This window comes from Microtus oregoni, unplaced genomic scaffold (genome assembly GCF_018167655.1).
Source record: "Microtus oregoni isolate MIOR12 unplaced genomic scaffold, Mior012 000033F_ref0000390, whole genome shotgun sequence".
NCBI classification, from domain to species: domain Eukaryota; kingdom Metazoa; phylum Chordata; class Mammalia; order Rodentia; family Cricetidae; genus Microtus; species Microtus oregoni.
Window position 1 is genome coordinate 7,150,631 of NW_024543092.1, and position 21,072 is coordinate 7,171,702.

The following is a 21,072-nucleotide window of genomic DNA, read 5'->3' on the forward strand; positions in this document are numbered from 1 at the left end:
AGAGTTAACCAGGGCGTGCTGTTGACCAACGGATACACTTGATACAGTTTGCTTCGGTGTGAATTCTATTATGTGTTCCAAGGCCGTCCTGAAGAATCAGCTGCCGGAAGGAAAGGGTGCTTGGGAGCATTCATATTTCATGAAAACCACGTGGGTCCATTGCCTCATTCACTTGAATTAGCACTCAACTATCCTCAAGGAAGGGCTGTAGGCCCAGGAGAATGGAACGGGTGTGCCACCTCCTTAGGATGACAGCAGCTGCCCGTGTCACCCATCATTACCACAGCCTGCTTCCCTCCCGACACTTTTCTCTTACTTTGTCAGCGACGGTATAGCCTATATTTTGTAAATGTCTCAGTACAGATTGAGAACTGTGCAACAGCTTGAAAACTGGTAAAATCTCTCACCTTAAATATCATCCACTCGCATCTGAGATTGGACAGGCTAAAGATTGCAGACACATTTAAATTTTTTTCCATGAAACTACATCAGTTTTGACATAATATTTTCCATTCTGAGCAGAATATCGAGCCTGGAAAAGTTGATGGTTATAGGAAGAGCCATTAAATCTTTCTTTAAAACTACATCAGAGGGCAGAGGAGATGGCTCAGTGGGTAAAGTGGTCATCACAGGAGCATGAGGACCTGAGTTTCGATCCTCAGCATCCCTGAGAAAACCTGGGGTGGCAGTGACCATGTGTATTCTCACTATTCGATATGAGTGGAGACACAATTTCTGAATATTCCTGGCTAGCAATCTAGCTGAAACATTAAAGTCCAAGTTCAGTAAGAGACCCTGTTTCAAAATTCAGATATAATGGCTGATGGTGGTTAAGAATGCTCACTACAGTGCTCTAGAGGACCTGGTTCCATGCCCATCCCCTACATAGTGGTTCACATGTGTTACTGTGGTTCTAGGAGACCTGACGCCCACTTCTGGCATCCTCAGGCATCATATATGCACATGGTGTATATATGCCCACACAGACACTCACACCTACATATAAAATATAAGTAAATAAATCTTAAGAAAAAAATAGACTGAAAGAGGCTCCTTATATTCACAAGCACATGTGAATACACATACATACACACACACGCCAAAAATCATATTCATATTTTAAAAAATTATCTGTGGCATATTGTATCATATGTTGGAACTGTCTGAACTGATGCTGTGCAATCAAATACACTTACAAAGTCTTCTCATTCAGTGGAGTAGGAATTAGAGGACTATAACTGGAGAGAGGAGAGAAACATTTGGGGATAAAACACAAGGTGTCAATTAGGAGGTGAGGGCACAGTGGAAGAACAGCACTCACGTGGGGTAGAGGAGCATCAACTAGGATGGTGGAATTCGAATACACATCTAAACTCCTCAAATCACTGCGTTAATTTCCAAGCTGAGGGAAGGTAGACATGAAACAAAAGGATGAAAAACCCTGTAGATGGTGAATGGCTCATTCATTTCCTAGCCACTCAGATCCGAAGATCATAGAAACTATATTGATTTATAACACTGTTTGACCAATAGCTTAGGCGCATTTCAAGCTAAATCTTAAATTAGCCTATTCCTATGAATCTGTGTATCAACACGAGGCTGTGACTTACTGGTAAGAATCTGGCGACTGTCTCCTTCAGCAGCTACGTGGCCTCTCCTTGACTCTGCCTGCTTTCTCTCCATATCTCTGTTCAGATTTCCTGTCTGACTTTACTAAGCCATTGGCCAAAACAGTTTCATAAAATATGTTCATAGCATACAGAGGGGGATTCCACATTAGACACTAATTGTATATATTGCCCATCTTTAGAATGACATCATACACAACCACAGGAAGTTACCACTGGGTTACTGCAACAGAAATTAAGTTGGCTTTTGAGTGTTTATTGATAAAACATAGCAGGCTGTTACTAATTTAATATTTCAGGACTTCAGATGTGCTATCTGGGAGAGCATAGCATTTTTAGTACAATAATTTTCGTGATCTTGGAGGTGTCTGTAGATGTTAATCTGGGTCTCTATTGACAAATAGATCTTTTTCATTGACCTGACATTGTTTTTAGAGTCTTCCATTCTCCCAGGACAACCCTTACTTTAAACTGCAGGGCTAGTGTTTAAATTTGCTCTCATTAGAACCTGACAATAATACACTGAGCTGAAGGGGATAGACATGTGGCACACTGTCTCACTGGCAGCATCTTCCAGAACCAGGACATGGCCCATTCACACTGGTTATTTGGGGGCCTCGTCAGGGAATGTCACTTTCTCAGTGTAATATGGCTCGTTACAGGTGATTCCAGATCTCAGATCAGAGTCTCCCAATGCCTTAATCAGTACCTTTCCACTAAGATGTCACTGTGAGTCCAGGTCAATTGACAGTTGGTATATTTATGAGTGAAACAAACCCATTTGTTACAAACAAACAAAACATCTCCCTTCCTGGGAGGTAGAGGGTTGATGAAGGAGCTGACACCTTGACAAGACGCATTTCTAAGTTTAGGAATTGCTATTGTCTAGAATCCATTAGTTTATGAAGACACACAAATAGTTCCGATGTTAGTTTGTTTGTTTTTCTATGTATATTATATGTGTCTGGAGGTGGAGTAGCATGCACCTGTGCATGTATGCAGAGGCCAGAGGTTAGCAGTGCTGTCTTCCCTTGCTCTCCACATTTCTTTTTGAAGCAGGATGTCCCAGGAAACCTGAAGCTCACCACTTTGACTAGGCTGGCCGGCCACTGAGCCACCAGAATTTGCCTGTGTCTGTCTCCAGGAACTGGAGAGACAGGTGTGCCTCCACACTAGGTTTTTACATGGGTGCTCAGGATCCAAAATCGGGTCCTTAAGCTTTTGTAGCAAGAACTTTGCCCACTTAGCCATCTCCACAGCTTATAGCTTTGTGTCTTAATTGGCCATAGTAGTTGCTTTAAAATACTTAACTTTAAACTCAACCACCTTGGTTTTTAATCCAAAATATAGACTTAATATTATCATAAAATATTTTATTACTAATCCAAATACTGACAACTGCAGAAATTGCAGATTTACAAAATCATCAAAGTGAGTTAGTTGTGCCAGAATTATTTCTTTTTATAGAGGTTTACTCCTCTCCCCACCCCTAACCCATCCCCACTACTATCTTGTGATGGTTTGAATAAGAATGACCTGACCACACCCACACCCCCTCACCCCACATCTCCCACAAACCCCCACACAGCCTACCCCTTCCTGCTCATATATTTGAATGCTTAGTATTCAAGAAGTGTAAATACTTTAAGAAAGATTAGGAGATTAGAAGACATGGCCTTGTTGGAAGAAGTGGGTCACTGGGCGTAGGCTTTAAGATTTCAAAAGCCCAAGCCAGGCCCAGAGTTTCTCTTTTCCTGCTGCCTGTGGATCTAGATCTCAGCTACTTCTCCAGCACCAAGTCTGTTTGTGTTTCATCATGCTCCCTGCCATGATGACAATGGACTAAACTTTTGAACCTGTAAGCCAAAGCCAATTAAATGCTTTCCTTTATAAGAATTGCTGTGGCCATGGTGTCTCTTCATAGCAACAGAATCCTGACCGAGACATTCTTCTTTTACACAATGCCTAAACATCAGGACTTGTGGTTTCAGTTAGTACTTAGATCAGTGAAAACTCTCATTTTAGTACTGCCTTTTATTTTTCCTAGTTGAGAGTTTCAGCAGTCCTGAAGAACTTGCCTGGAGGGGCCTGCAGACATTTCAGGCATTTCTGCCACTGTTATGGGACTGAGAGGGGACTGCACCCTTTACTCCACCATACATACCTCAGCCAGAAGACAGTTCCCTAATAGATTAAATGCTAGGCAATCACAAAATCACTTTCAGGAAGGGAGTATTTTTAATTGGCAGTTCTGGAGAGTTCTCAACTCCCAAGTCCGTGCCAGCAGCATTAGAGGGAGATCCAATTTCAACTCTGATTTTCAGGAGGAAAGCTAACATTGACTCATCTTTCCTCGCAATGCCAAAGATTTTTCTCTCAGCTTGGTTGGAAGAATTCTTTGGATTCCACTAATGCATTGACTCAGTGAAGTTCCAGCTTTATGGGACTGGTAAGGCTGGGCTGGCAAATTCAGCAGAGGTGAACATCTCCCGTGTTCCTGCAGTAGAGGCAGCTCCTGTGAGAAGGCCCCTGGAACACCTGCACTGATGTTCACGACACTTCCAGGAGAGCCTCACTGGGCAACTGGAACTGGAGACCAGGGTAGCCATCTTTATTAATGAAATTAAAAAGGAAAAGAGTAGGGAGCATACAATACTTGCCAGAAATAACTTCCAAAGCTCTAAGGTGTGGCCACTGACTTTTGTCCTCACAAGGTAATGAAGATCCATGTGGTGGTACTTCTACTGGCTGTCTCTGAGTGTTTTATATGTTATGTTTTGTATTAGATCAATGTCATTCTCACATTGCTGTCTTTAGCAGCAATTTAACCTTATAAAATGTACTGGCAAGAAAGATGGTGAAGATTCTGTAAGACATCCTTGTAGTCTTAAAAGTGTCCTGCCATTTCCTTGGAAAATAAGTATCTTAATGCTTTCATATAAGCAAAGCAGGGGCAGAAAATGAGGTGGATGGAAAGAATCTTTCGTAAAATATTTATTTTTATCCTTGTATCTTTGTGTGTGCACATGTTGTATTCATGTGTGTAACTGTTTTTAATGTGGAGGTGCATGCTTGCTTGTGTGTTTATGTCCATGTGTGTATGTGTGTGAGCATGCGTGTGTGTGCACATGTGTATATGTTTATGTGTATGTGCATCTAAGTGTGTGTATGCTTGTGTATGTGTATGTATTTATGTATGTATGTGCATATGGATATATGTGTGCATACATGTGTATATGTGTGTATGTATGCGTGTTTATTATGCGTGTGTATATCTGTGTGTGTATGTATATATGTGTATGTGTGTATTTGTGCACATGAGTATGTGTGTGTGTGTGTTGTTGTTGTTCCTCAGGTGCCTTCTACTTTGTGTTTGGGACAAGGGCTCTTATTAGCTTAGAATTTTGGATAAGGTTCTACTCCTCCTCTGCCATGGCCTCTCTTCTGCCTGTCACTGGGTTATGGTCAAACACTGCCATACTTGGTTTCCTACGTGGGTTCTGAGATATGAACTTATGTCATATTCTTAGGAGGCAAGAGCTTTTCTGGCTGAACCACCTCCCCAGCTCTGTCTTTAACAACATTAATCCACTTAAAAATCCTATTGCATTTAAGGCACATTCCATAAAGGAAATGCATGCCTGGTTCTGTAAACTTGAGAACCAAGAACCCATCCATGGCTGGGGAGGCTATTGGCCCCATGGGTAAAGCTACTACTATTATTATTTTGCTAATGGGCATTGTATCAAACTCCTCTTTAAATTTTTATTTCTATCCATAGGTCAGCGCCACCCTCAGACTTCATTAGAGAAGCTTCTTTGTATAAAGGATACAGTCAACACAGAAACACACAGCTAGTCAAAACTCAGAGAACAAGTGCAGTGGAGAACTCAGCAACAAATGGGACACCTCTATCACACCCTTCCTCCCATGGCTGGGGGTCCATCATGGAAGAGGAAGCATGTACAAAGATTGTAAGAGGCAGAGGCTGGAGAGGTGTGTTTTGTGGACTTGATAGATCTATGAACTCACAGCAGCAGTGTTACCTGCACAAGACCAAGCCAGTCAACATCCTAGCATTGGGATGGGCCTAAAAAGCTCACCCCTATCTGAGGGGGTACTGATAGTTGATGGCGTCTGGGAGAGAGAGTCAATTTTCTTTTAAGGGTATGGGTCTTGGTAGGTTGATGGCATCCATGAATATATGACGAGCACAAAGTGGACTAAAAAATGTAAAGTTGGAAAGGAATAAGGAGTCAGGAGTACATTTAAGAGGAATTATAGGAAGAAGTTAGGGTGTATATGATCAAAACATATACACATATATAAAATTCTTTTTGTTTTGTTTTCTCAAGACAAGGTTTCTCTGTGTAGCTTTGGAGCCTGTCCTGGAACTCACTCTGTAGACCAGGCTGGCTTCAACCTTACAGAGATCCACCTGTCTCTGCCTCCTGAGTGCTGGGATTATAGGTGTTGACCACCACTGCCTGGCAGTATGTATGGAATTCTTAAGAAATAATAAAATATTATTTAGAAGTGGTAATCCACTTTTAAAAGTCTATTGAAATGCTATGAAATCCAACCATTTACATTTTTAGTTTTCCTGAATTCAATAGAATTGACACTGTTACTGGCAGTAGTTCTCAAACTGTGAATTGTGACTCCATTGGGATCGAAGACCTTTTCACAGGGGTTTGCATATCAGATATTCTGTATATAAGGTATTTATATTATGATTCATAACAGTAGCAAAATTACAGTTGTAAAGTAAAAACAAGGTAATTTTATGGTTGGGGGTCACCACAACACAAGGAACTGTAGTAAAGGGTCACAGCATTAGGAAGGTTGAGAACCACAGGACTGCAGCATTTTGTAGAACTGTCATTCAATAATGTAAAAACTGAAGATGAAAAGAGGAATTGAAATTTCCAAATGAGGAAAGTGACTCTGGAGGCCATATTTGTCCCTGGGCAACGTGTCTCAAAGGGAAGAAATTTCCACTTGTAAGGATCAAGATCTATAGGACATAGGGAGACATCGTTCCCATGAGGGATGTGTACATAGTGAATGGAGGGAAGGGGTTTGTGAGCATGACCATCGGGGTATGAGGACAAAGACCTAGCAAGCTTCAAGTGTTGTCTACTAGTGTGTAGTCACCTGCTGACTTAGAAAGCTGGAGGATAATGACTTGAAAGAGGAATCAGGTAGGTTCTGTTTGGTTCCACAGACAGACTTTCACAGCAAAAGGAAGAAGCTCCTAGTACAAGACTCTCTGTAGGCTGATAGGCCTCCACAAAAGGCTTCTACTGTGAGGCATAGATTGTTTGACTCTGTGACCAAACACATGTACAGAAAATCAGGTCCAGTGACATCTGTGGCTTTTTATTTTGACAAGACTTAACTTTTCTTGAGTGTTTCGGTATCTCCTGGATTTTCTTTTTCGTTTCACAATCCTAGAGGTTACAGTGGTTCCCTTGAACTTAATCAAAACATACATGGTTGTGATTACACAGTCCTGATGGCTCCAGGAAAACTTGTGATCATGATACTTATGGTATACAGACGGCATGGGATGCAATTGTTTTTATGGCATTTTAGTGCTTGCTTTGATTTATTCATTTGAATTTTTAAGTGGCATGTGACTTTCTAATAGATTAACTTACAATTTTCAGAGAGCCTAGCTTGTGGATGATTGAGAAGAACTGGAGTATAGAGCACAGTAGATAAAATGTACAAAGTACTAAGCTGAACACTATCATAACTCATACACAAAATTGTATATGCATTTTTTCTTTTTCCCTTTTTTGTTGTTTTTATTGAGCTATATATTTTTCTCTGTTCCCTTCCCTTCTTCTCCCTCCCCTTCTATCCTCTTCCATGGTTCCCATGCTCCAAATTTATTCAGGAGATCTTGTCTTCTATTTCCCATGTACAGTAGATTCATGTATGTCTCTCTTAGGGTCCTCTTTGTTGTCTAGGTTCTATGAAATTGTGGATTGTAGGCAGGTTTTTTTTTCCTTATGTCTAAAAGCCACTTATGATTGAGTACATATGATATTTGTCTTTCTGGGTCAAAACTGTATATGTATTTTACATAAACACATATACCCACCATTTACATAAACACATATACCCACTGTCTACATAACTACACATACCCACTGTCTACATAAACGCATATACCCACCATTATGTCTTCTTTACATCATCATTGTTTGTCCTGTTTTACAGATGGGAAAACTGAGGAACAGAGCCATTAGGAAACTTTTTTCACAAGGTGATAGTGAAACCAGGATAGAATTCTTGTAGATACCTCCCAAATATGTCTTTTTGTGAGTAGCACATGTTTTTAAGTTAGAAAAATAAAAAAGCCATGGTCTCTAAATATATTCACATACATTCTTGCTTTATCTAAAGAAAACCCCACTTATGAGATTCCCACTCCATTTTGCCACTGCCCAGCTTAACTCCAGGCTGCAGGTAGTGGTTAGTGGTTTGTGGCCAGATGTGGTTGTCACCTTACATATGAAGCTGTGGAAATCCCAAGTTTCCAGAACTGATTTCCTTACTCCAATGAATTCTAAAAGTCTTTTGTTAGCAGAAAACAGGCAATTTCTAAAGGATATATATTTTTCTGTTAGCAGATTGGTAAGAAGACTCTTTCCCTCCTTGAGACAGGGTCTCACTATCTACTCTGGCTGGCCCAGAACTCACTATGTAGACCAACCAGAGTGGCCTGGAACACACCCAGATCCACCTCCTTCTGCCTCTCAAAGGTCAGTGACGAAGGCTGTGCATCACCATGCCCAGTTTCTTCCCAAAGCTAATAAGGTTTAAACTTCCTGTTACGGCTTTATCTTTGCCCCTCCCCACTGTGCATGTATATGCTGAACTCTGAACCCCAGAACCCCAGATTACAACCTTATCTCAAGCCAGTCTTTAAGAAGGTATCCAGTTAAAATGAGCTTATTTTAATAAAAATTACTCGGGTCCATAGAAATCAAGGGAATTTGCAAATAAATATGTGCACAGGGAAGACATTGAACTAAAAATCCCTTCTCATGTTCTAACCATGAAGAGGGACATGAAACATGTCCTTCCCTAATATCTCCCAAAAGGATCCAGGTCTTCTAACCTTGGCATTGGATTTAGCTTTCTTCATGGTGAGACATTCCCCGTATGTTGCTGGAGCTATACTGCCTGAGGTTGGTATTCTGGTAAACAGCCCTAGAAAACTCAGAAGACAGAAGTCTGTATGTTTGCTGGACTGCAGGGAGAACTCCATGTGTATGCCAGACTGCATAGAGATCTCCATTCGTGTGCTAGACTTCATAGAGAACTCTGTGTGTATGCTAGACTGCATAGAGAATCCCATAGGTGTGCTAGACCACATAGAGAAGAGCGTGTTGAGTGTATCATGGATGGGGGGAGTTGCTTTATATAAAACGGTTATTTTCCAAAGGTATCTTAGGATTTAGTTTTTCTGACAGTTTGGTTTTAGTGAGCACAGCTGTGCCTCTTTGCATGTTCCTTCAATGGTTGGGAAGGCACTCCCACAAAGTAGGAGGTCACACACTACACTGTATGCAGTCTGTAAACTAGGAGTGTCCTGTTCTCACTTACAAAAAGTTACCATGCTGGGCACAAATATCTCTTTATACATCATGCATCATTAATGTTCAGGTCCACTTTTCCATTTGTATGTGAAAGGCATCCTGTCTGTCTGATGAACACAGAGAAAGGAAGGAAACAGATAGTGTATGTAACTGAAGCCTTCAGTCCATTGCAATTTCGGTGATTCTTAGCTGATTACCCCTTTGAAGGAAAATAATATGGAAAAATATCTTTCAACAGAGACTGTGTTCAAAGGCATGACAGACTTTGGGGCAGTTACTGTGCTCTTGGGAGCACTTGTCACCCTGGACAGTGTTGGATGTGAGCTATATTCAGGGATGCAATGTCATAACATAACATCCTTCCCATGGCTGTCTGTCACGCGGTATATTTCCTGTATAATTGGAATTGAAATTTGTATCCTTACCTATATTTTTTGAGTTCTTACTAGCTGGCCATGCCAACTTTCTAATAGAACATGTTGCAAATTTAACACCAGACCATTGTTTTAAATCAGACTTCAGCCTCCCCGGAGCCCCTAATCAGTTCAGTTCTGGGAGACAGACCAAATTCTGGAGTCCACATTTTTGCAGAGCCTGCCCTTCATTCTCTCATGGCTATAAAAATTCTGACCACGTTTTGGGGGAGATCTCAGAGGATGCCCAAAAATGAGAGCCATTGGAAAGAACTGGATGAGAGAGTGCCTAGGGTCCACAGACATCATGGAATTTACTCAGAAGCAGGCAGATGTGGCTCTGGGGTTTAGGATACAAACCCTCAGCTAGAAGGTACAAGCTAGGGATCTCAAGACTGAGAATCTAAATCAAGTGAATGCTGGTTAGAAGCTACCAAGGAATGCAAGGAGCAATGGATGTGACCTCCTGTGTGTGTGTGTGTCTGTGTGTGTGTGTGTGTGTGTGTGTGTGTGTGTTATGGGGATGGGAGCTCATTAGTTTTGTTGTAGTTTGATTTTGCTAGTTAATAGAAATAAACTCCCTGAAGTTACCTGAAGAACTACAGCTTGGTTATTAAAATCTACGGCTGGAATCTCATTCACATAGTTGGTTTTGAAACCTGGGGACCATCTGCTCATAGACAAGATCCTGTGGGGGACATTTTTCATTCAAGGCACACAACATAGAACCATCCATTTCCTATAGCTCTTCTTTTCTGCTGGCAGTGGAGCCCATCCATTTTCTCCTCTCTGTATCTGTATAGTCAGTACTAGACACGCCACATGCTGTCCAGAGGGAGGGGTAAATTTGTTGAATTATCTTGGTTCGAGAAATAACCAGGTTAGCTAAAAGATAAAACAATTACATTTTTATTTATTATAAGGCGCAAACTCCTGAAAGAGGAACAAGAAGTCCAGGCTCATCTGTGCTGTGAGGAGAACCATACAGAGAGTGCACCTGGGCCACATGCCATTTTTCCATGGGTCCCAGAAAGCCACACCCTAACTTGGTCCACCTCTTAAAGATAATTGGTTGACAAAGATTCATCATCTTAAACTGATGCTCAGGGAAACTCAGAAACCTGGAATTCCCTAAAATGCTCATTGAGTAAATTAACTAACACATGAAGAGGAAAATAAGAGCATCCCAGGAGAAAGAAGCAAACTGTGAGGTTGAGAGGTGCAGAGGATGAGAGAAGGATCCAGGTGGAGGAAAAAGATGGAGGACTGAAGTTGGAAGGGTAAAAAACTAGCAAAGAAGCAGAAATGAAGAGGTGAAGGGATTGTGGGGATGCCAGTCTTCATGGTTTTTTCTCTAGATCCATCTTCTATGGCTGCTTCTTGTTTGGACTCCTCCACCATGTGACCGGTTGTCTTCTCTCCTTCCCCTGTTCTGGAAACCGATGACTGTGTAGGATGGAGGTACCAACACTTGTGACTCCCTCCCTCCCTCCCTAGAACCTGTAATATGCTCAAGAGGTGTAGTGAGAATGGGTGCAAAAAATTTGGTCTGGGGAGGTGCTGGATATGCTGAGAGTGATTTGGGGGGCAAGGAGGATGAGCTGGTAGCAGGGAGTACAGACTTTAGGAGACTGAAGGAAAAAAAAGTCCAGGGATCATCAGTACCTGAAGGAACACAGAAGGATCTCAGACTCTACTGGGCAGAGCCAAAGGAAAAGCAGGTAGTCTCATGATGCCACGACTCAGAAGATACACACACACACACACACACACACACACACACACACACAATATGTGGGACTAATCTGATGTTAGGAGGTGTGATGTAGTAGTGTTGTCTGAGGAAGGTTCAAGGAGAACTTTCTAGAATATTGAATGTTTTCTGTATGTGGACTTGGATATTGAGTGTATGGGTTTGTGCATATATTGTAACTCATCAAACTGTGTACTTAGTATTCTCACACTTTAATATTTATATATATTATTTTACAAAGCTAAGCAGGATGAAAAATGCACTTGTAAATCAGTGTGTAAGAACGCAGTTAAATAAAGCAGAGCAGCCTCTGGTTCTGATTTTACATTTTTTTTTCTGGATTTTAAACGCTGGTTGAGATTGAAAATTAGGTTTCACCCACACCATGGGAATACATTAGAGCTCTGATTTTTAAGATTAAATTCCACAAATGTCTGCCTTTAAATATTTATTAACTTAAAAATAGATCAATGATAATGTTTATCGCATGACTTTGCTTGTCTCTTTTCTAGGACTTGGGGGAAAGTGTTCATTTTTATTTACATCAAAATAAGTTGAGGAAAAAAATCAGATGGGGGAGCATTCACTATTCTATCCATGACTATGAACGTGTTTATTAAAGTCTTCCAGAAATAGGGAAAGTAGTTAAATGCATACTACGCTAGCAAAATCCAAACATTGATAAATGTTTAGTTCTTCCAAATATGCCAGAGATGTGTCAGCAGAGAGACATGAAAACATTGGCTACAATGTATATTTTGTGTGCGTGTAGATGGACTGTATCTGCAGTCTGTGTCTTTTAAATGATGACTATTAACTATTAGCACCCAGTGTCTTCACTGGAACCCACTATTGGAGATGAATCATCTTTGCTTGGCTTTAAGAGAAGATGCTGCAGAGGCAGGTGCTCGAGGAGCTGGTTGCGGTCAAACCTTGTAGCTGTGCCATGCTAGACTTTTCCACCTTGATCTTTCTGAGCTTCGTCTCCTCGGTGGAGCTACCAGGAACTGTGTCAGTGTGCAGTCTCACGGGGACAGAGTGATCAAAGCTGGGACTATGGGTCTGGCATATGGCAGGTGCTCATGCGGGGCTCCCCTCCCTCCTCCTTTCCATGGCTCTCCTAGGTAGAAGCAATGACAACTGTTGCTTTGGGGCTTAAACAATTCTGCTCACATGCTGACAGATCGTAACAGAATATACAGTGGTAGGGAGAGGGGATGACATTTGGGTTTTTTCTGTCTTTTATTTTTTAACTGCTAAGAAATTAATCTCTATCAGACAGAGCTAATTAAAATTGCTTCTGTGATCTATCTGTAAGAATCGATATCTTCCAGCCTGGGGATTTTTTCCTTTTCTTTTTCTTTTTGAAGATCTAGGGATGGAAGGCAGAACTTCAACAATGCTAGACCATCACTCATGCACTGCGCCTCGCCCCCAGCAAGTCTCTTTCTCTCAGCATTGGTCTGCCTCAGTTATGTGAGGTGACAGACAGCCATTTAGCAGGGAATCTTATTCTTTTTCTGAAAGGATGTAATTCCCTAAAGAGGAGATTTACGGAGGCGGTGGGATACTAGAAATGGTTATTTTCCCACAAGGCTGCTCATCTTGACAAGCTGATGGGAAAAGATCAGAAACTTCCATGAAAGCAGGATCTCTCCTGTGGTTTGTAAATAGGTCCCAAATAACTGCAAGAGCCAGAGTGGAGGTAAGGTGGGGCGGGGGGGGAGGGAAGCAAGTTTTCTGATTCATTGGCCTTCGGAATTGGTTTGTGCTCATAGACTCTCCTTAGAACATAATGGTGTCATTTTCATCTTCACAAATGTGGCGTTCTCTCCGATCTGAGCTGCCGGGATGGCTTTATGAGATGAAATCTCCCCACCGTTCTTTAAACGGAAAGAGCAGCATCAGCACGGTGGCGGTATCTCTTCTGGAAGCTGATTGGAATTGCTCTGGCAGATGCTAGAGACAGATGCTGGGGTGCATTTGCTTATGGGGCCACTTTTCTCCACATCACTTCCAAAATCACTTCTATGCCTTGGGTTCTAGGAGGAAGCACAGGGCCACGGGAAGGAGAGTTTGGCTTCTGTCCCTCCATATATGACATATGTTTAGTAATGTCATAGGTCTGTCTGTGACTGGCGGGTGCCTTGTGCAATAACGATGTCTGTTTTCTGCAACTACCACACGGACTTGTTGATACGGACTTAAGGTAAAATTATTTAAAAAGAAAAATAACTCACTAGTCAAGTAAATTATCCAATCTTTAACACTGACTATCATTATACCAATACTCATTTAGTCTATGGACAAAGATCTTTTAAATTGTATCACATGCTTAGAATATGGCAGAACATTGTGTTTAAACTTAATGAATCCTCCCAATGGCCCTATAATTTCTATTTTATAGGTTACTTATTGATATAACAAAGACTAAAAGGTAAAGCAAACAAACAACAACAACAAAAAAACCCCACAAACTTCCTAGACATTTGTTAAGTGTTGGGAATATTCTAGACAACTGGCTGCAGGATGAGAGATCACAGACCTCTCAGATATGGCCTGGCACTCAGACATCAGAGTACAGTAGCAGAGAGGAAAAAGATGGAGTTATCAACAAGCCTCTGTTTAAACTCAAAGATGGGTCTAAATGGCTCAGTGCTGAAGTTGTCCCATGAAGTGACATGCATCACCCTTAAGGAGGTAGGGGTGGGGTGAGGTTCCCAGGAACTAGGAAGCAGGTGGAATTTATAGGGATGCTAATTAGTATCCAGGATGCTAGTTGTACCTGCAGGAGAATCTGGAGTTGTGGTCCAGGTATCAGATAACAAAACAAAATAAGCCAGGACTTCCAGAGCTAGCAGAACACAAAACTCAGGGGACTGTGCCCTCCAGGTAGCCATGCAGTGAAGAATCCTGTAATGGTTAATTGTCAGTTGTTGACATGAAGGAATTTAGAATCACCTAGAAGATTAACTTCTGAGTGTGAGCATGAGGGTGTTCACAGAGTGCTGCAATTAAAGGCTTACCTGGACATGACACCAGCTCTCCTGCTGGGCTGTGACAGAATAAAAAGGAACAAAGGAGAAAGGGAGCTGAGAACCAGAATCATCTTCCTGACTGCAGATGGAGCCCAGTCAGCAGCAATGCCTTTCCTGTCATGATGGACTGTATCCTCAAACTCTGAGCCTAGACACCCTTCCATCTTTAGGTCATTCTCTGTCAGGTATTTTGTCATAATAATGACGCAAACACCTAATGCCATCAGACAGTACCATCAACACCCAGTTCTTACTGCTTATCTCAGCAGCTTGAGCAACTGTTCATGTTTGGAATCCATTTCTAATCTACCCAACACGACACCACCCACTCAGGGCTGGTGTCACCCATGAGCACAGGAAAGATAGTTAAAAAAACTGTCCAGGCTTGCTCTCATTTGCTGCTAAATCACTTGAGCATCATGCCTGGACCTGTGGAGGTATCTCTTCAAAGAACTGTATGCCTTTGGTGCAATTGATTGTATTATTAATGTTTTAATGTTACTTCATCTTTCAAAGAGAAAGCATCTCTAGGAAAGTGACAGGTAACAGTGGCTAGGGTTCGGGTGTCTCTTTCTTGAGTGATGTAGCCACTGGTAAGTAGCCCATACTTCAGTAAACAGCCTTCTGTCTATGTTCATGCATCAACCCAAATTATAATCAGAGGCCCATGCACAAGAAGGGAAGGGAAGTCGGGATTGTGTGGGGAAGAGGGGTTTCTACAGGAGGACAAAGGGGGCTGAGTGTGGGTGTTGGGGAATAGAATGACTAAAGCTCATTATAAGCATGCATGACTCTATTAAAAATAAAAATAAATTTAAAAATTAATATACACTTTCAAATGATTTTAAAATGAAGTCTTCCTTATCCATATCTTTGTTGTTGTTGTTGTTGTTGTTTATTTGTTTGTTTGTGTTTGAGGCAGGGCTTCTCTGTATAGCCCTGACTGTTCTGAATCTCACTTTGTTGACCAGGCTAGCCTTGAACTAACAGAGATCCTTTTTCTGCCTATGCCTTCTGAGTGTTGAGATTAAAGTTGTGTACTGCCACACCTGGATCCATATCTTTTAAAAATATAAAATATGCACTCTAAAATTAAAAGAACTTAGAAAATTACTTTTTGAACTTGGAATGAATTAAATACTTAAAGAACGTGACAGCTGTCTCTAGCTTCCTAGAAGCCAAGGTAAAAGGCGAATGTATCGGGTCATTTGGTTTTCATACCCTGACAGGAATGAAGTACTCCTTGACCAGGAGTGATGTTGAGTTCTGAGTTCTGTGTACAGATCCTGTGTAGACAGACCATTCACAAGACACATTCATGTAAGTGCTTCCCAGGCACTGTGAAGGTCGTAGAAGAATACAGGAAAAGACCTTTACTTTCTGTCCTTAATTGTTATTAGATGAAAAATGGTACCCTCTCTGCCCTCTGTGGTTTCCAAGAACTGGTACTGCAGCAGGACTTACAGAAGAGACCTTTCTGTGGAGCAAGTGGCAGAAGGATTGGGGTACTCCATTTGTCTCAGTCAGCTACCTGGGACTTGGGGGAGTACCTCCTCTTCCCAGTGTCTGGAGAGGTTGGCACAGGGAGATGGGAGCTTAACAATTAAGAGAGGGTGCCACCAAGTGGTGATTACCCCATGACCTCATCTCAAGTCCTCTACTTCTCCCATCCCTCTCTCTGAAGCCTAGCCCACAGTCTCTATGGAACCCTGGTAGACAGTGGGATTCTTGATTCTAGTTCAGTTACACAATTTTCTAATTTAATGGTCAAGAGACACATTATTACCATTTGAATTGTTGCATTTTCTACAGGAAGTTTAATGAGTCAAAATGTATTGAACATTGGTGTTTGGCCTTGGGAACCACATGTAACCCTCACTGAAAAAACAGCCACATTGTTCTTTCTTGGTACCATAGGGCTTAGCCCTTGCTAGGGACAGCCCTGTGGATCTTTTCCCAGGCCTTCCAAGAATCAGTCCTTCCTCCACCACCATCATTTTTTGTTCTGATTGGGCAATGCCTTGCATACCCTGTTCCCACTCACTTTTCCTTACCTCCCTGTCTATGGAACGCCTCCTCACCTACTCAAGTTAGTCTCCATCTTATGCCTGAAGGACACCTCAGCAGGCTGACCCTTTGCCTGAGCTCTGCTGTAAGAATGAGGACTGTACTTCACAGCAGCTGGGCTGCTTCTTGTTCCTTTAACTCCTGTTTACTTTGTACCCTAAGCCCGGGCTTTCAAGGAATATACATAGAGGGGGAGAGAGTCTGCTTCAAGGCCATAATATCAAATGCATGAGATAAATCACTGAGGGAGGACCACACATGGGACACGAGGAGAGTGCATGAAGGAGAATGTACTGGGCATGGGTTTCTCACCGGTGTACTGATCCTGACGACGTTCATGGCTATCCTTTAGGCAAGCGGCTCACTGGAGGGACTTGACTGGCCGTGAACTTTATCTTGGTGGGTTGTGCTAAGAACAGCATTCTCTCTATGGTTGCCCAGCTATGAAGACAGTAAGAACATTTTCTAAGAGGATGAGATGCAGTCACTGTGGTTGTGTGTGTGAAGTTAGAAGGAACTCACAAGGCATGAGGTGTGGTGGTTTTAAGATTATAGTCCCAGCACTTAGGAGAGAGAGGCAAGGAGAATTGCTACAAGTTCAAGATCAACCTTGGTTATAAAGTAAGAGCCTGTCTTAAAAACAAAACAAAAATTTCAAAAAGAAGTAGAAGATAAAAAGGAGGAGGAATGGTAAGATAGAATAAGGAATCATGCCTCTCTCTCTCCTCCCTCTGTTCTCCCCCCCCGCCCACGTATGTGTAGAGCAATAGGAAATGAATCCACTTGTCAGCAGGCGCTAGGAAAGGTGGGCCCATTTGTCACCACACATAGTCTCTGATGTCAGGCTAACGAGTGTGACTTTTACTCTCAAGTTGGAGGAGTCAGTGCACACGTCAGAAGCAAACTGAATGATGTCACCTTGGAAGAGCTTTATAGACATGCCCACACACTTCTCAGGCTGCAAGGAGAGAGGGGGTGGTGATGAGAAGACCTCGGGGGAAGTGTTCGAAGTTTCACATGCAGTAAGACAGCAACAGTGAGATCACAACGTTGGGAAGATGCGGGGGAGGGGGGAATCTTGGACAATCGTGGGACTCGATACAAGGAAGGAAGGAGTGTGCCAACAAGTTGGAAGCAGGACAATAGAGAAAGTGAGGTTGGGGAGCTTAAGCCTGGAGGCTGGGAGAATGCTTATAATGGCCAAGTGACATCCTCCCTCTGTCTTGCTGAGTCAAAGCTATTTCCTGACTCCACTGAATGGCTTAGGATTGGCTTGAGGCCATCAGTAATAGTCTGGGAAGAGGAATGATCTCGGTCTCCTTAACAAGTTCTATTAAAAAGGAAGTCGGCTCGGGACCTCAGATAGCTAGACTTGCCATTATAAGGACCTCAGTTTGATTCCTAGAATCCATGTTTTGTAAAAGCCAGAAGGGGCAGTGCATGCTTGCAATCCCAGTGTTAGGAGGCAGAGATGCTGACCAGCTAACTGAGTCTACTTGTTGAGTCCCAGACGAGTGAGAAACCCTGCCTCAAAAAGCTAGGTGGATGACATGTGAGGAAAGACACCTGAAGCGTTCCTCTGGCCTCTAAATGCATGCACACTCACATGCTCACCTAACACATACGTACATGGCAGCGAGGGACTCATGGGCAAAGCAAAGCAGCTAAGAGGATGCTGTTTTCCTAAAAGGTAACTCTGATGGATGCTGTTTTCTTGCCTGGGGTAGGGATAGGCATCTTTGGCCCACAAAGAGGATGCCAAGAGCACCATCCATCTGGAGTTGGGATTCCTGAAGTGCAGCATGGAATCATGAATCGGCAAACTGTCCCAAAAAGAGACATGTGTGTTTTCTGTTAGTGTTTTGTTTCTTTCAGCCAGACATATCAGAACTAATAAAAACAGCTCACAAGAAGTTGAGAAAGGAGGAGGGAGACATGGTTGGGGATTGGGAAGCTTCAGGCTGAAGACACAGCATCAATAATACTTACTCTAATTTTTCTAGTCATGTGGGCTTTATCATCTAAGTTGATGGTGTATAAAATGTCATTGCTTTTGAATACCACATAGAATTACTAATTCAAGCTACTTAACTCACCTATCTCCTCACTGACTTAGTCCTTTTTTTGTGATAAGAACACTCAAAATGCACTCTGTTACCTTTTCTGCCTTCCTCTTCTGCTAGTAATTCCTCCCAGGATGGGCAGGGGCCTTACTACCCATATTCTCTATGTACATCACAGAGAACAATTTTAAGTGACTTCAGAGTCAAAGAGGACTCACAACAAGACTTGGGATAAGGGTACTAAAGCGGTGGATCTCTAGAAGGCTTGTGCTCCGGGGTTGCAAAGGCTAGCCTTGGGTAAGATTTCTAAGGCTCAGAGAATGGCATACTGCCTCCTATTCCTGGAAGCAATTCTTCCATTACTTCTCCACAGAACAGCAAGAAGTCTGTCCAACCAAACCTCTTGTTCAGAAAGCCCACCCTTAACCCAGGTTCCTTGGAACTGGGCCCATATTCTTTTTTTTTTGTTTGTTTGTTTTTTAAACTTTTAATGATGTAAACAAAAATATACCTAAAAGCGAAGCTTCTGGAAAAACCATTTGCTCTTCCCTGTCTTGTATCGTTCCTCAAATTTGACCTTGGCTTCCCGCCTTGCCTTGCGTTTTAGGGCTGGGTCCCTAAAGACATCCTTGTTGACAACAGTTTTGTCCAGGGGGATGTCCACAGAGTACCTTGTGGGCATCAGGTGGTTGTAGTTATAAACCTTCACAAAGGACTTGATCTTGGATCTCTTAGCGACTTTCTTCTTGCCCATGACAGCCGTCACTTTTCGGGGATAGCGGTCAATTCCACCCACCAGGGCATGGCTGTAAGGGCGGTCTGAGGTGCCATCATCAATGTTCTTCACGATGACGGCTTTGCGTCCCGAGTAGCGTCCAGCCAGGACGAGCACCACTTTCCCGGGTTTCATGAACTTGCCCATTTCGACAGCGAGCAGCCGCTTCCCAGCAGAGTGGGCCCATATTCTTAAATAGGCAATCTGGCCTACTTAATGAGCATCCCGGACTGTGACAAGACTCTCAATATGGAGCTGGGGAAGAAGAGGGCAACAATTAAATGGGGTCCCCATGTGCCTCACAGAAACCCTAGAACACAGCTCTTACCTCAATCTCTTATACAGCCTTTTCACATAAGCGGGGTCTTGTTGAATAACTAGCCACACATGGCAAACACCTTCAATGCTGAAATTATTATTCAAATGTCAAAGGACTTTAATATAAACAATGTATTTTCAGATTTGGGGACATGCGGCGAGCATTAAACTGTAGTAAACATTACAGGGTCTTTCCCCTCCCCTGCAGAGCCTGCTCCAGGCAGTAGAAATGGAGAGGCCTGATAGCATCTTGGCTATTTCCATGACTGATCTTCCTGTTAGGCCACTTTCACTAGAGGAAATCATATAACTCTCTACTTGCTTGCAACAATTCTTCTGGAAAAAAAAAAGTATAGAGTGGGAAACAAGGTTTGAGCCTTGCAACTTTGATGGCATTGTGCCTAGAGTATCTCCAAACCAAAGCTCTCAAAGGGCCAGTAAATTCAACTAGAATGGAATGCATTTGAAAAGCAAAGACTCAGTAAATGGATGCTGTCTTTGACAGTGTTTTAATTAGGTTGAAATTTAACAGAGGCCTTGCTTGCTCATTTGATTGTTTTTTTTTTTGCCATTATTTACTTCTTTGGTGAATTCGTTTTGCATTTTAAATTCCTATAACTCTGGAAATTAGAATAAAGGGTCTAACCCTCCAAGCTAGACTTACAGCTATCTTAACAGTGGATGCAACAGTATCGGGGTATCCAGCAGGCTTGGCAGAGGTCCTGGCTCTGTGTGCTCTCTCACTTCACCCCATCCTGCACCCTGAAGTGTGGAAGCATCTCCAGCACACACAAAGGCCACAGATTTTCACCATCAATTCTGCTTAATGTAAAGTAGGGAAAACCATCATGTCCGCTTCAAAGCACAGAGAGCTAGACTATGGAGAGGATGCAGGCAGAGTTTTAAAATTGGCAAAGTCACATGTTGCAATAGTAGTAGTGGGTGTGTAGGGATGTGGTGGGGTGAAAGGTGTGCTGTAACAATGTAGGTCAGAGAGCAACCTGACATTTTACATTATTCTGAGGTTGGATCTCTTTGCTATTCATCACTGTGAGAACTGGAGGTTCTTTTGTCTCAGCCCTGATCTCCTCATAGCAACGCTGGGATTTCAGATGCTTGAATTATGTATCTGGCTTTTACGTGCTTTCTTGGAACTTGGGTCTCCATGCATGTATGGCAAGTGCCTCTACCCATCCATCTCTATGGCCCTGATTGATCCACATTGATAGTGTCACCGTCACTGTGTGCTGGTGTTAGCACTGACTGTGGTTCTTCTCCTCTGACACACTAAAGCTAGAAAAATAAAATCATCCCTGTTGCTACTTTAGCTATTAAGTCTTCTAGTGATGGAAAAGCTGAAGAAAAGAACCTGGTTCTCCTAGTCTCTCTCTCTCTTTTTCT

General features: G+C 42.4%; 1 protein-coding gene across 1 annotated transcript; it reads right to left on the minus strand.

The window, feature by feature from the left end:
* Window positions 1-19,051: 19,051 nt before the first annotated feature.
* Window positions 19,052-19,524, minus strand: LOC121466548 (60S ribosomal protein L27-like). Its single transcript, XM_041680304.1, has one exon. The coding sequence runs from the start codon at window positions 19,498-19,500 to the stop codon at window positions 19,090-19,092; it is 411 nt and encodes a 136-aa protein (XP_041536238.1). The 5' UTR covers window positions 19,501-19,524; the 3' UTR covers window positions 19,052-19,089.
* Window positions 19,525-21,072: the final 1,548 nt, after the last annotated feature.

What these genes read in the sequence shown, in the direction of transcription:
- LOC121466548 (XM_041680304.1), bottom strand. Translation starts at nt 19,500, where the DNA reads ATGGGCAAGTTCATGAAACCCGGGAAAGTGGTGCTCGTCCTGGCTGGA.